The 14,479-nt window shown below is 41.2% G+C and overlaps 1 protein-coding gene across 1 annotated transcript; it reads left to right on the top strand.

The window, feature by feature from the left end:
* Window positions 1-1,067: 1,067 nt before the first annotated feature.
* Window positions 1,068-12,547, top strand: emc4 (ER membrane protein complex subunit 4). The gene is made up of 6 exons (XM_056300530.1): window positions 1,068-1,204; window positions 5,144-5,292; window positions 7,497-7,611; window positions 8,626-8,779; window positions 10,491-10,651; window positions 11,830-12,547. The coding sequence occupies exons 2-6, from the start codon at window positions 5,189-5,191 to the stop codon at window positions 11,863-11,865; spliced, it is 570 nt and encodes a 189-aa protein (XP_056156505.1). The 5' UTR covers window positions 1,068-1,204; window positions 5,144-5,188; the 3' UTR covers window positions 11,866-12,547.
* The last annotated feature ends 1,932 nt before the right edge of the window (window positions 12,548-14,479 follow it).

The following is a 14,479-nucleotide window of genomic DNA, read 5'->3' as shown; positions in this document are numbered from 1 at the left end:
TTCAAGGATGAGGATGTGGACATCCTTGATAGGGAGGAACGCTGGTTTGAATGGGGAGTCAAAGAAGTCATCTACGTGAAAAGGGAACAACCATCCCTGAACTGATGGGGAGGGGTCCTAAGAGTACATCCATCTTACAATGCTGTGATTGCAAACCTTCTCAAAGGCCATTGAAACTGGAGTTAATGGTCACGTCCATATTTGCATATGAAACTGGTCATTGGTTCCGGTCATTATGCAGCTGTGTTGTTTATAAGGGTGGGGATACCTGCAGTCAGTTTAGACTGAAGTTGTCACTTAGATAAGTGAGGACACGTATCTGTCAAACATTGTATCCAGATGAACTGATTCAACTTTCTTTGATTTTCTTACCTAGATTATTGAGCATGCGTAAAGACTATAAAGACACTATCGTCAAATAACTTCATGCTCAGAAAGAAGATGGCGTACCCTGAATAGTCTAATCAGGAAGAAAATATCTATATTTATAAACCTCGTATACACACTTAACAGAATCACTGCACCTTTAACCACTGTAGAACTGTGCCTTACAACAGTGCTCCCCAATACTGGTCTTCAAGTACTCTCAACCCTGTGGGTTTCCGTTCTGCCAAATAGTTATGACATTCTTATGTTGTTCCAGGTCTAAAATATCCCCTAACTGGCTGGTATACCTGACACAACAGGTGAATGTAATTAACTACCTGGCAAAATAGAAAGCAGTGTAGGGGGCACTCAAGGAGGCTTGGGAAGCACTGCCTTACAGTATGCACACCTTAAACTTTATTTGCACTTTTTCCATTATGTACCATAGTATTTGGGGAACTGGAAAGTAATTCATCATTGAAATGATATGGAAACAATTTGCACTGGTTGACCTAAAATGTCAACACTGTGTAGACGGGTTGTGTAGTACAACAAAGAAAGGAAATAAAATATTTTGTATTCATGGAGTTGTCGTTCATGCGTTTTCCTTTTTCTTTCTTTTTTTTTAATCGTTGATGTGTTTTCCTAACTGTCACTAGGGGGCAGTAGAGACGTAATGTCCGTATCGCGTGTTCAACTGCGTCATCACCGTGGGCCCGGAAAAGCGACGACGAGTCTAGCCGTCGCCTCGGCTTGTCACTTCTCTGATTTTCAAGTAATTTTTCATTCCCTCCTCCAAGGATCGGAATAAACGATTTACCCTCTGGTGAGCGATTAGGTAAGATGAACATAAAGTCATACGTTAGCTCGTTTTCCCTCTTCGTTATCCGCGTCGGTAACTAAGCACTGACGGGGAAGTGTCCTGGTTCACATCGCTTATATATATATATTTGCTAGTTTAACGTTCACTCACTGCTGTAAAAGCATCTGTTTCTAGCCCGATGTAGAGGCAGGGGTGTTGACTGAAGGAGTCTGTATGACTGTGTCCATATTGGGCTCAGCTTATCCTTGTGTTTCTGTTGGTATGTATTTGACGCGACCCCCTTTCCCATACTGCAGAGAGATTGCGGCGCTTCTCTGGGCCGTTTTGTCCTACATGGTTGAATGAACAATTGCTTAGACAAGGTGTATTTCGCAATAGCAGCCTAATATATCAACGCTGTTGTCCTGAATCCTGTCAACTAAGTCAGCCGCCGCTTGTGTTTTGAGCGTGACAACTGGAAGGACCAGAGAAACGCTTTGTTTTTGGCTGTAAAACAATCACACGCTTACTTCACGCAGAATATTCCGTACGTTGAAATGCAGTGCACTCTACACCAAGGGGAAGAGCACAGCTAAAGAAATATTAACAGAAGTAAATGGAAAAAACGAAAACATCTGGCTAAGCAGAAGTTTTCAGTAGGTCAGTGTCAAATCTGGGGTTGCTGATCCCTCTGCGTCTGGGATATGAACCCATTTCTGTTAACAAGAACATCCTCATCAGGATGAACTTTATGTCTGTTTAATCTGCCCTTGTGGTTAGAAGTGCCTACTGTCACCTCCCAAGGCATATGTAACTCTGTACATGTAATTATTCCTCGGGACTACTATCTCCTACTGTTTGTTCTATTGGTACTAATTGTTCTAAAGCTAGACTGGGATCCAGTGTGTTTCCTATTCCTGTTTTCCCTGGTAACAAAGAACAGTGCACACAGCTCTCAAAAGTTAACTGGCCCAATCTACCAGCCACTTCATGCAAACCCCATATTGTTTTAGGCCATTCTGGCTATTTTATAAAATTGGATGTGTTAATGTCCGTTCTTTGACCAACAAGTCATTTTTAATCAAGGATTTTATCAACTTACACCAGCTACTTAATCCCTTTAACGGAGACATTTTTAGATAATAGCTGCAGTGCAACAGTTCTCATTGAAAGAGTTGGCAGAAAGGGTGGTGGTGTAGCTGCTATTTTTAATGATCAATTCAATGCAAACAGATTTCTCTTGGTGAGTTCAATTCCTTTGAATATCTCTGTACTGTGGTGAAAACCTCACCAAGCATTTTATTATCATCTATAGGCCCCCAAAATACTGTACATACTTCATTGATGACTTTTCTGAAATGCTGTCAATTATATGTACTGTTGTTGATTCTTTTATTTTAACTGGTGACTTCAATATTCATATAGACAATCCCAATGACAACATTGCTAAAGAAATTTGTGCATTATTTGATACTTTTTAGCCGTCACAGCATGTAACTGGCCCGACTTACACTAGAGGTCACCTGTACACTAGATTTGGTTATTAGTAAGGGCCGTAGTATTCCAGCTGTGAATGTTAGGGATTGAGCTCTGTCTGATCACTTCTACATTTTCTTTGATGCATTAGTTTCTCCAGTTAATCAGACTAGATCTAAAACTGCCAAAGAAGGTACATTATTGAGACTATTTATGGAAGCTCAAATTCATCAATCAGAAAAGCAGGGTCTGTAGATGATTTTTCTTAAGACTAAAAAAATTTCTCACAAACAAAAAGCAATATGGAGAAATGCCACAACAGTAGCATGTCAGAAGAGAAATGCAGGAAAGCAGAGCAACGATGGAGAAAAACTAAATTTCAGATTGACTATGACATCTATAAAGAGAAAATCTGTCTCTACAACTCTTGAGTTATGCAGGACTAAGCAGTCCCATTTCTCTAGTATCATTAATGGAAACATTAATAATATGTGCTTTATTTGCCACTGTTGACAGGTTAACCAATCCCCTTCTGCAGCCATCCCCTGACTTTGTCAGATAAAAAAATGTAAGGAGTTTGCGTATTTCTTCCATCACCAAATGGAAAAATCAGACTAAGTATAAGCTCCACGCAGCCAAGTAGACACATTACAACCTTATCACCCTCTGCAAAAAGAATGGTCTTTATGTCTGAATTCACTGCAATTAATGATATAACTCTTGAAGAAAGAGTGCAGCATCTTAAACCATCCACGTGTTCCACTACCTACAGCCAGCTCTACCTACAAGCTTTTTAAAAGGGGGTTTTAGCTCTTTGGCTGTGAAATTGTTGCATAGTGTAAATGGCTCACTGCTTCAAGATTGTTGAGAAAGTAGTTTTTAATCAAATCAATAATTTCCTGGAGACAAATAATGTCCTTGATGGCTTTCAGTCAGGTTTCCATCCACATCATGGCACTGAAACTGCTCTCGTAAATATCTTAAATGACATTCGCCTGAAAAATGATTCAGGGAGTTTAACAGTCCTGCTGTTATTGGATCTTAGTGTAGCATTTCACACCGTCTGTCATCCAAACCCCTTATCCTGCTCCCAGGGTCGTGGGGATGCTGGAGTCTATCCCAGCAGTCATTGGGCAGCAGGCGGGGAGACACCCTGGACAGGCTGCCAGGCCATCACAGGGCAGCCTGTGGATTATAATATACTTTTAGATAGACTGGAAAATTGGGTCAGGCTCTCAGGAACAGTTCTCAGGTGGTTCAGGTCATATTTAGAAGGCAGTGGATATGTAGTTAGTATCGGCAATTATGACTCTGAAAGAACCACGATGATGTATGGAGTCCCACATGGATTGGTTCTTGTGCTTCTCCTATTCAACCTTTACATGTTTCCTCTTGGTCAAATTCTCCAAGACTATATAAGGTTGCTTATCATAGCTATGCAGATTATTCCCAGATCAATCTAGCACTCTCGCCAAATGACTATGGTCCTATAGACTCACTATGTCTGTGCGTCTACAAAGTAAACGATTGGATGCAACAACATTTCCTTCAATTAAACAAAAATAAGTCTGAAATAATTCTTTAGCAATAAAGAATGCTGGCACTAAATGGCTACCTCGATTCTAAAGCACTAAAAACTAACACCCGCGTCAAGAATCTTGGTGTAATCATTGATGAGGATTTAATCGTTTGATAAGGGTTTAAATTTCAGTGGCCGCATCAAAGCTGTAACAAAAATCATCATTTTGGCATCTTGAAAATATAGCTAAAATCAGAAACTTTGTTTCCAAGCAGGAAATTATGTCTTGCAGGGTGGACTACTGTAATGCACTCCTTACTGGCCACCCCAATAAGACCATTAGACAGCTGCAACTCATTCAAAATGTGGCTGCTAGATTACTGACGAACACCAAGAAAAGATAACACATTTCACTAATTCCTAGATCCTTGCACTGGCTTCCAGTTAAATATAGAATTGATTTCAAGGCCCTACTAATTGTCCATAAGTCACTCAATGATCTGGGCCCAAAATATATCGCAGATATGTTTGCTGAGTACAAACTGGTAGGTCTCTCAGATCTCCAGGGACTGGTCAGTTAGTGTTGCCCAGAGTTCAAACCAAATGTGGTGAAATGGCTTTTAGCCACTATGCTGCCCACCGCTGGAGTCGGCTCCCCTTGAAACTAAGACATGCCTCAGCTGTAGCCATTTTTTAAAACTAAGCTTAAGACTGCTCTCTTTTCCACTGTTTTGAATAAGTTTTTATGGTATGTCTCTATTTATTTTGTTAATTCAGTTTTAAAACGTGTCTGTACTTTTATAAACTTGTATGTACTTTTATCTTATTTTATACTTTAATATTTTGGATCTTTTTATTTTTCTTATCTTTTGCCTGTAAAGCACTTTGAATAACCATTGTGTATGATAAGGTGCGACATAAACTTGCCTTGCTTTGCCTAATCAGTTGATTTCTATTGCCATATATTTTTCCACCCCCAGGCAGATTTTCCATCACCTCGTGGTTCAGAGCAACATTTGGGTACCATGGCGTCTCCAGGGGGACAAGGTGGAGGAGCTCTGTCCACCAGAGGAGGGGTTGGGGCCAGGCGGATGAAGTGGGCTCTGGAACTGAGTGTGGGCAACACCAGGTAAACCAAAATGGGACAGTGTCCAAGTGGTTTCCTGGACCTCTTTTATTTTTTGGACCCCCCCCCTTTTTTTTTCAGCCCAAATGTATCCAATTAGTAGCCAATCAACCCCACTCTTTCAAGCCTTCCCGGTTGTTGCTCCACCCCCTCTGCCAAGCTGGGGAGGGCTGCAGACTACCACATGCCTCCTCTGATACATGTGGAGTCGCCAGCTGCTTCTTTTCACCTGACAGAGAGGAGTTTTGCCAGGGGGGCGTGGTGCGTGAGAGGATCACGCTATTCCCCCCCAGTTCCCCCTCCCCCGAACAGGCACCACAATCGACTAGAAGAGGCGCTAGTGCAGCGACCAGGACACATACCCACATCCGGCTCCCCACCCACAGACACGGCCAATTGTGTCTGTAGAGACACCTGACCAAGCTGGAGGCAACACGGGGATTTGAACTGGGATCCCCATGTTGGTAGGTAATGGAATAGACCGCTACGCCAGGCGGACGCCCCGGAACCTTATTTTGAAACAGTTACAACTGTGATCAGTTCCCAGTATAAATTTTTTTTTTTTTGTCCTGTTAGTGTAGCGGTCTATTCCATTGCCTACCAACATGGGGATCCTACCAACAGTTGGAATCCCCGTGTTACCTCCGGCTTGGTCGGGCGTCCCTACAGACACAATTGGCCGTGTCTGCGGGTGGGAAGCTGGATGTGTGTATGTCGCCTGGTCGCTGCAGTAGCGCCTCCTCTGGTCAGTTGGGGCGCCTGTTCGGGGGGAGAGGGAACTGGGGGGAATAGCGTGATCCTCCCACGCGCTACATCCCCCAGGTGAAGACTCCACACTGTCAGGTGAAAAGAAGCGGCTGGCGACTCCACATGTATCGGAGGAGGCATGTGGTAGTCTGCAGCACTCTCTGGATCAGCAGAGGGAGTGGAGCAGCGACCGGGACGACCTGGAGATTGGGGTGATTGGCCAGGTACAGTTAGAGAGAAAAAAAGGGGGGGACACTTTTTTAATACCTTTTTATTACTTTATGCTATTTTTGTTACTATTTTATTATAATATCATTATAACTTTACTACTTTTACTAATTTTGTATAACTCTTCACTTCTACTACTGAAAGCTAAATGCAAACGAGTCCCACACACAGAAATACAGTACGAGATATGAGCCAAGCAAGACGGGGATGAAGCATATCTCCATCATGCAGGAGTCTGATATCGTCAAATCAATTTTATTTGTATAACCCAATATCACAAATTACAAATTTGCCTCAAGGGGCTTTACAGCAACACATTGTGAGGGTGATAATGTGCAAGACTAAGATTGGCAAGGCAAAAATTTTCAAATTCGTCTTGGAGGCGATGGATATCAAGACACTGAAGAGTAGTTGCATAAGTGGAGAGTGACGACTTGGGCACAACTCTGCATCAGTGATTCATGCATGAATGCAGAAAGGGTTGCCCTTTTGGTATCCAGATTGTTATAAAAAATGAGGGATAAACTCATGTTTGAGTGTTTGATAGAATGTATTTTTAGGGCAAGCACAGGTTGGGGCTATCACTTTTTATAACCACCACGGCAGCTTCACAGCATGCAAAGTGAGACTCTTTCTGTCAAGACCAGTGCAGTGGTTAAAACCATTCAGGAAAGTGGTTAGAAAAGCGGTGGATTTTAGTGAATGTAATGCACAGTCACAGTGTTTTCAATGGTCCTGACCAGATAACCTGACTTAACAAATACACTATTGCAAAGTCTTCAGTGCTCCACAAAGTAAGCCTCTACTAATTTTTGTTGCCCTGTAAGATCCCCTTGGATGGGCATTCTCAACATCAGGTGTTGTTTTATTTCATGTATTAAAATTACCATTGTACTAGCACTTTTTGGTATTTATTATTTGCTATGTGTGACGTGTCCCTGGAGGGCCTATTATTTAATTTCATTGTAGAATCTTGTATAATGACAATAGGCCATGTCACCCTGATGTCATCAGGGTGGCCTGAGGGTGATACTTGGACCTGATAACAGCAAACTCAGTCTGGTCATGACTTAGATTGTTATTGTTTCGAATAGTTAACAAATGACAATAATGATAAATGTATTTGCAAGTGGTTCTCATATTTCCCATGATAAACTTCGATTGATTTTACAAACCAAAATCACATTTACATGTGGGTTGAATTACATCTGTGGGTTATGTCTGTCTTGAAGGACTCGTGGTGATCGGCAAGGCGGCCAGGGAGACGTGGTGTACCCCATCGGCTATTCTGAGAAACCGGTTCCTGACACCAGCATCCAGGAGACGGACAAGAATCTGGTGGAGAAGGTGAGAGAAGATGGGGGGTTGTACCAAAGCTTTTAAATTCCCTCACCAGTTCAGTGAAGTGTGAGGGGCTGTGTTGCATGTATTTGAATGCACTTTATGTCTGTAGTTGTCTGTGCTATGCACTTTGTCTGTTACTGCACTATAATGTACTAGGATACCTTCCCCGGCGTTGCCCGGGGAAAATATTCTCACCAAAACAACCAACATGATCGGCTCTTTACAATATAAGCGATGATGAAATATAGGATAATTTATGATATGATACATGTATTAAACGAATGTCGAATAAACATCTTATTAATGAAAATTATCAAATGTCATAATTTTTAATCATTCATCAAGCTTCTTTGCCAATGTGTGTATTAATCGCTGCAAATCCGCTGCATCCACAAATCGCCACAAAATAAACTCAGTTTCGCAAATAAATCAAATCTTTTACTTGGTTTTTGAAATATTTTTCAAACTGTGCAATCCTTGGAAAGTGCTGATTCAAAAGATACCTTTCTTTTTGTTCTGCAATGGGTATTTCTGGAGTTTTAAGCGAACATACAAACATACACTCTTGCTTGATATATATAAGATGTATTTTTATGTGGCAGCCTTTATGTCCAGGACAAATTTCTCTTGGGGATAAATAAAGTAATCTTGAATTAATGTTCAGAAATGTATCTCGTTTTCTTTCTCTTTTGTGGGTTCTTGACCACATCCAGAGAGGGCAGCACTGTTGAAAATTCATATCTGATAGACAAGAGCAGAGTGACTGTGGGGAGAGGATTAAGGGATGGGTGTTCATAAGTAGACAGAAATAGATCCAGCTTGGAGGGCAGGGGGGCTTGAAATGAAAAGAAAATAGGAGTGAGAGCGTATGAGCCTGGCCTCTATTTTTAGAGTCATGGACAAACTGACGGCCATCGGAATATGCAGCCTCCGCCTCGAGGTGGAAATCTAGAACCAGTGGTGTGTGTGTCTCTCTCACCCTCTCTCCCTCTCTTTCCTATCTCTCCCTTCATACAGCGTTGCTGGGACGTGGCCCTGGGTCCCCTAAAACAGATCCCCATGAACCTGTTCATCATGTACATGTCAGGCAACACCATCTCCATCTTTCCCATCATGATGGTCTGCATGATGGCCTGGAGGCCCATACAGGCGCTCATGTCCATGTCTGCCAGTGAGTAGGATCATATCTGGAATTATATATATGTATTGTGTTTATTTTAACAGACAAGGCGGGAAATGGAATGATTTCTTTTTAATGCATTGGATTCACAGACTCGGCTACCATTTAAAGGTATACTATGTAAGATGTTCACCTTTATTTAGCCTGTATTTTAGCCTGTTGATGGAGTGAACTTCTGCCAAATTATCCCCTTATTTGGTTTATTATTAATCATAAGCATTCAAGTTCACTCTTTTTAATATAGGAGAAACACAAGTTGCAAGAGGGTCTGAAGAGAAGCCTGGCATTTGACTGAAAAAGCCCCAATATGACTGGCAATTGGCCTTGGCCAAAGCAAAGTTTGAAACAAAACCTTGGCCTTGTGAGCTTGAGGAAACGCACTGATCTGTCTCAAGGTATCCTCTCATAGTAGTGTCGGCATTGCTGATGCCAACTTTTCATAGCCAAGACACCACTAACGGTCTAGCAGCTCAACACCCATTACACTGCCAAAGCACAGCGCTGCCGCTGGCATGTGAGCTGTCAGATTGCCCTGTAGATTGCAGATTGCTGGATAATCTTTGGCCAAAGTAATCAATATTGACAAAACTTAACTCCTCCAAAGTCAACATACTTCCAGTATAGGATAGAGAGATTCTCTCTCGCCGTCGCTCTCACTCTGTCTGTCTCTGTGTGTGAATAACGGTGCATACCTTTGCAGTCGCTTGTGTATTTAACAATGTCTCCACTCACTTTCTGAGAGGTGTATACACAGCACTGTTTGGCGAGTTGGGCTCTGTTAATATTTTGATTCACATCCCTTTCATGTTCATGGGTGTAAATCTTGCATAGTATATCTTTTTCATTTACTTTTCTTGCTAGATTGATCGCTAGAGTAATAATAATAATGATAATAAGCTATTTATATAGTACTTTTCTTAACAGTTTTGCAAAGTGCTTTACAAAAGAAATAAAACCAGACAAGGCAAAAATGAGAATAAGACCAAAGGACATGAGCACAGAGGAAGTAAAGACAATAAGTTAATGAGACCAAATAAATAGGAATAAAAATAAAAACAGTATAAATAAATACAAACAAATGTCAAAGATTTCCAAAAGTTTCACAAAGAGAAAAGTTTTAAGAAGAGAAGAAGTAGAAGAGAGACAGGTTGTTTGTGTGACAGGATCGGGTGGAATAGAAAAACTGCAAATTCAACAGTCAGCCACAGTTGTGGAGTGGTTTTTCTTCTTTTCGGCTTTTTCTGCAGTCCAACCATCCTCATGTCCTCCTCTATGTGGTCTCTCCATCTTTTCCTTGGTCTTCCTCTTTCTTTTGCCAGGTATTTCCAGGTCCAATACCTTTTTTCCTGTATGGTCTATGCCTCCTCTCTGTACATGTCCAAACCATTTCAATCTTGTCTATCTCAACTTCTCATCCATTCCTCTGATCTTGAACGTAGCTCTCTCTTCTTCATAATTCTTTCTTTAGTTGTCCGTTTTTAGTTATAGTCACTGTTCTAGTACCGTTGAGTCATGGTATTTTGGATCATTGGGGGTATCAGGGCGGTCTGCCTGTCTGTACACTGACCTCTCACTGTCAGGCTAGAGTAAACTGTCCATGTTTTTAAAGACTCCTAACAATAGCCATATTAGGACACACACTAATGGAGGGTAAAGTTTTGTGGCACGTGTCATCAGTTCCTTTGTGCTCCACTGTTTCTAGCCTTCAAGCTTTTAGAGAGCTCCAGTCAGCAGTGGCTTCAGGGATTGGTCTACCTTGTCGGCAACCTCTTGGGCTCGGCGTTAGCCATCTACAAGTGTCAGTCGATGGGACTCCTGCCAACACACTCGTCTGACTGGCTGGCCTTCATAGAACCGCCTCAGGTGAAAATCATATGCACCACCAGAAAAATTAGTCTTTGACATTCTTGCATGGTCCTCTGGGATTATAGATCTTGGTTTTACTGCCATGTTTGTACAACCCCAAAGTTTAGAAAATAAGCCTTTGGTTTCCATTCATTTCATTGCAATATGATAATAAACTTGCATAAACTTTAAACTTGCTAGAGATCGATATCCATCCACCACAGTGAATATTCTGTCGACATAATTTTTAATGTCAAAGTGGCGCTATCATTGCAAGACAATTCAGCTGAAAGCTGAATAGTTGTAAAAGCCTTTCGGGTGGTGTATCCTCTTGTGCTTTGGAGATCTGTTTTTTTTTGTTTTTGTTTTTTTTTGCGGGGATGGGCTGCTGGAAAGCATTTGATTTACAAGCTTGTAGTCATTACATCAAATTGGGAAGATTAACAATAATCAAGCATGAACATTTTGAACATGATAATGTGGAGTTGGTTGCTTCATGCATTAAAAAGATTGCTGTGCTGCAGCCAATTCTCAAAAATTGGGTGTCTGAGCGGACAGGAATACACCACCTGCTAGAGTTTGCACAACGGTCCCTGCTTTCATCTGCATCGTCCGACAACGATAGCATAACTTAGACAAATAAATATAGACAGAATTTTAACCGCGATGAATTACTTGGACTCACACAAGTTTCCAGTCAATGCAAATTAGATTTGCATGCCGTAATGAAATGAATGGAAACCAATGGCTACTGTTAAGACATGAAAACACGCACCCAAACCTCTAAAAAACTGCATACTTTTGAAAATGGGTGGGAGTAGTGCAAAGTATTCACAGTTTGTTGTAAGGAGAGAAACATGCAAAAACACTGGTGTAGACCTGTAACTGATATCTGAGAAAAGCATTGTTGTGCACAGGGTTCACAGTCGACCACTACCACTGCTCAACAGCATGCATGCGCACGCACGCGCGCGCACACACACACACACACATGCACCCTACCAGGGTTTATTATCATACCCGACACTTGTGGCTGGGTCTTTGTTTTTGGTGCTGTCCGTCATCAACTTGTCTTTGTGTCTTGTGTTTTGTTGATTGTATAAAAAAAAAAAATCCTACTCAAACTAAATTGTCATAATTATTGTATTATCATTATCCAAAACCTACTGACTAACCATGTTTGTTCCCCCTGACAGAGAATGGAGATCATGGGCGGAGGGATGGTGTTGTGAGGAGGATGAGACATACAGACACTGATGTTAGAATTTAAAAACGATGTTGAAAAGAACGACAGTCAACTTTAACTCTCACCCATAACAGTCTGGGTTTTTTTTCCTTTTTTTAAATTTTGGACTCCTAATAGAGATTTCAAAGCCAGCAGTCAGTCTTGTTGACTCGTCGCTGTCGTCCATAAGTTTCATCTTTAATAACAGGACATGTACTGCAAAGTATAAATTCACAGCAAGGGAATAGTTTGAAAAGTTTGATTTAAAAAGAAAATATATATGTATATATATTTTTGCGTGGTAATTTTCAAATTAATTTCATTATCTGTTGAGGATCCGGTCGGTAATCCAAGGATGAACGTTATCTACATTAGTTGCCATCATTTGCACCAGACGTCTGCTGTGAATTTTCTTCATAAGAGGTGATTTTGTTTTCTTTTCTCTATTCAGTTTCCAATGCTGAATAATGACATTTGGAAAGAAACTCTTCATTTTGCCAGCAAGCATGATTTAAGCGCGCAAGTGTACCATATTTGCTAACGATAGGTCTTTTCCACAAAATATTACCTGAAATTAACTGTTTTATTTATACTGATTTGTTTTATGAAAATGTTCTATGAAATAAATCCTTATTGGTGGAATTGAATACATTGTTTCAATAAATGTGTCAAAAGGTGTTCAAGGAATTGATATATATATATAGATATAGATATACACTCAATGGTAGGGAAAGTGCTCAAAAAATAAGGTGCAAAATAATCCAGTTAGTCAAGTAAATTCTTTGAGACAGTACAAACCTGTTTCATGCCGGTTTTATTGACAGCTGATGATTGCTTATGGCATGAAACAGACTTGTACTGTCTCAAAGAATTTACTTGACTAACTGGAGTTTATATGTATGTATATATATATATATATGTGTGTGTGTGTGTGTATATATATATATATATGTGTGTGTGTGTGTGTGTATATATATATACACACACACACACAATATATATGAGAGATGAATAGAATTGATCTCACTATTTAAGAACTGATAACTGAATTTATTTTATTCATATCACTGTGTGTATGAAGACTTGGTGTTGTGCTGAACTGGCTGAAAGTACATTTTGAATTTGAACCTTACGCTGAAAGCCTAATCCACACTAAATAGTCATTGCTTAAATGGTCACCTTGGACCCTGGCTGAGCTACAAGGGACCCGGAGGAGGTCTGGCCCCTAGACGTGCGGTACGCAGGCCCACCGGTGTGTGGATATTCCCTGAAGCCCACAAACCAGTCCGCAGCTATGGGTTAAATGGTGCCACTGCCTGGTGGATACCTCGGGGGAGGAATAGGCAACGGGGGTAAACCCCTACAGAAAATCAACATCTACAGTGCTGTTGATTTTTGTTTTTCTCGACCTTTTGTATCTGTCGAAGTTGGAGAGCACTGCTGGCGTAGCATGTGGCTGCTGCTTCTCCCTCTCGTAGCCCCCCCCCCTTCCCATCCACCCCTGTATTTTGTGCTATATTTATCTGTCGTCTTGTTTCACCCCATTTATTGTAAAGCGACTTTGAGTTTTAGAAAAGCGCTATGTAAGCTTGATTGATTATTATTATTACTGCTGTAGTAATTGGGCTTGTCTCTTGTATTGGTCTGCAGAAAACACAGGCCATAATTTGTTCTGTGTTTCTGAGCAAAAACTGGTTCTACTTGATGGAGAAGAAATGTAAAAATCATGGACCAGGAAACGCCGAGCCATTTTCACCCCCCTTTGTTGAGGATGAGTTTTGTTGTTGTAATTTAAGTTATTTTAACCTGTTAAATTGTGCAAGAATGCAAAGCATTTTGTTCTGTTGTCTGTGTTAATTGATTGAAATGGCATTGTAAAAATCTTGCCCATCTTGCTTTATGCAGCTGCGTCTTTTTGCTTGTTAGATATCATTAGGCATCTATAGACTAGTTTTATCAAAGGAAGGATACATTTCAGACTCATTTATTCTTTAAAGGAACACATTTTGTGTACATATGTATGGAATAGAAGAGAGTAGAATCGCGATTTTCCCAGTGGGAAATTCATAAATTAATCTATAATCATTTGTAATCTGTAATCATTCATAATTACAGCCAAAGTTTGTGAGCTCAAAGCTCACATGGATCTGAACTCACGTTGTGACAGATCATTGGAGTACCCGAAGTCAGTATTCTTTGGTTCTGAGCTTTTCCTTCAGCTGGAGCTCTAGCATGCCTCCCTTCACATTCCATTCGTGGCTTCATGAAACGCGCTATGTATTTAAGTAAACACCATCAACTTAGGGCCCTTCAGGCTCAGCCAGCCTCACAGCAAGTCCCAGCCTGGCAGCAACTCAAAACCCTGTGGTAAGAGAGACAGCCTATCGGACCACCCTATCCTCTCCTCTCCTCAGGTGTTCATTCCTCCACTGCCCCTCCAAAAGGGTCACGGTCGCCTCCTGACAGGGCTGGCCCAAGGCATGAACAAATTTAGTGGGCCACATGAGGGGCCCTGTGGCCCTACTCGCAGTAGTAAACTGGTGCTGGGACACCGTGTGTGTGTGTGGGGGGGGGGGGTCATGCTGCCACGCCTCCTGATGTGGCATTGATTTTTTTTTTAT

This window comes from Lampris incognitus, chromosome 20 (assembly GCF_029633865.1).
Source record: "Lampris incognitus isolate fLamInc1 chromosome 20, fLamInc1.hap2, whole genome shotgun sequence".
In the NCBI taxonomy this organism is placed as follows: Eukaryota; Metazoa; Chordata; class Actinopteri; order Lampriformes; family Lampridae; genus Lampris; species Lampris incognitus.
This window is presented reverse-complemented; position numbering and strand designations above follow the sequence as displayed.

What these genes read in the sequence shown, in the direction of transcription:
- emc4 (XM_056300530.1), top strand. Translation starts at nt 5,189, where the DNA reads ATGGCGTCTCCAGGGGGACAAGGTGGAGGAGCTCTGTCCACCAGAGGA. An exon ending in GCTCATGTCCATGTCTGCCA is followed by an intron (nt 8,780 to 10,490) that starts GTGAGTAGGATC and finishes CACTGTTTCTAG; the next exon opens with CCTTCAAGCTTTTAGAGAGC. An exon ending in CCTTCATAGAACCGCCTCAG is followed by an intron (nt 10,652 to 11,829) that starts GTGAAAATCATA and finishes TCCCCCTGACAG; the next exon opens with AGAATGGAGATCATGGGCGG.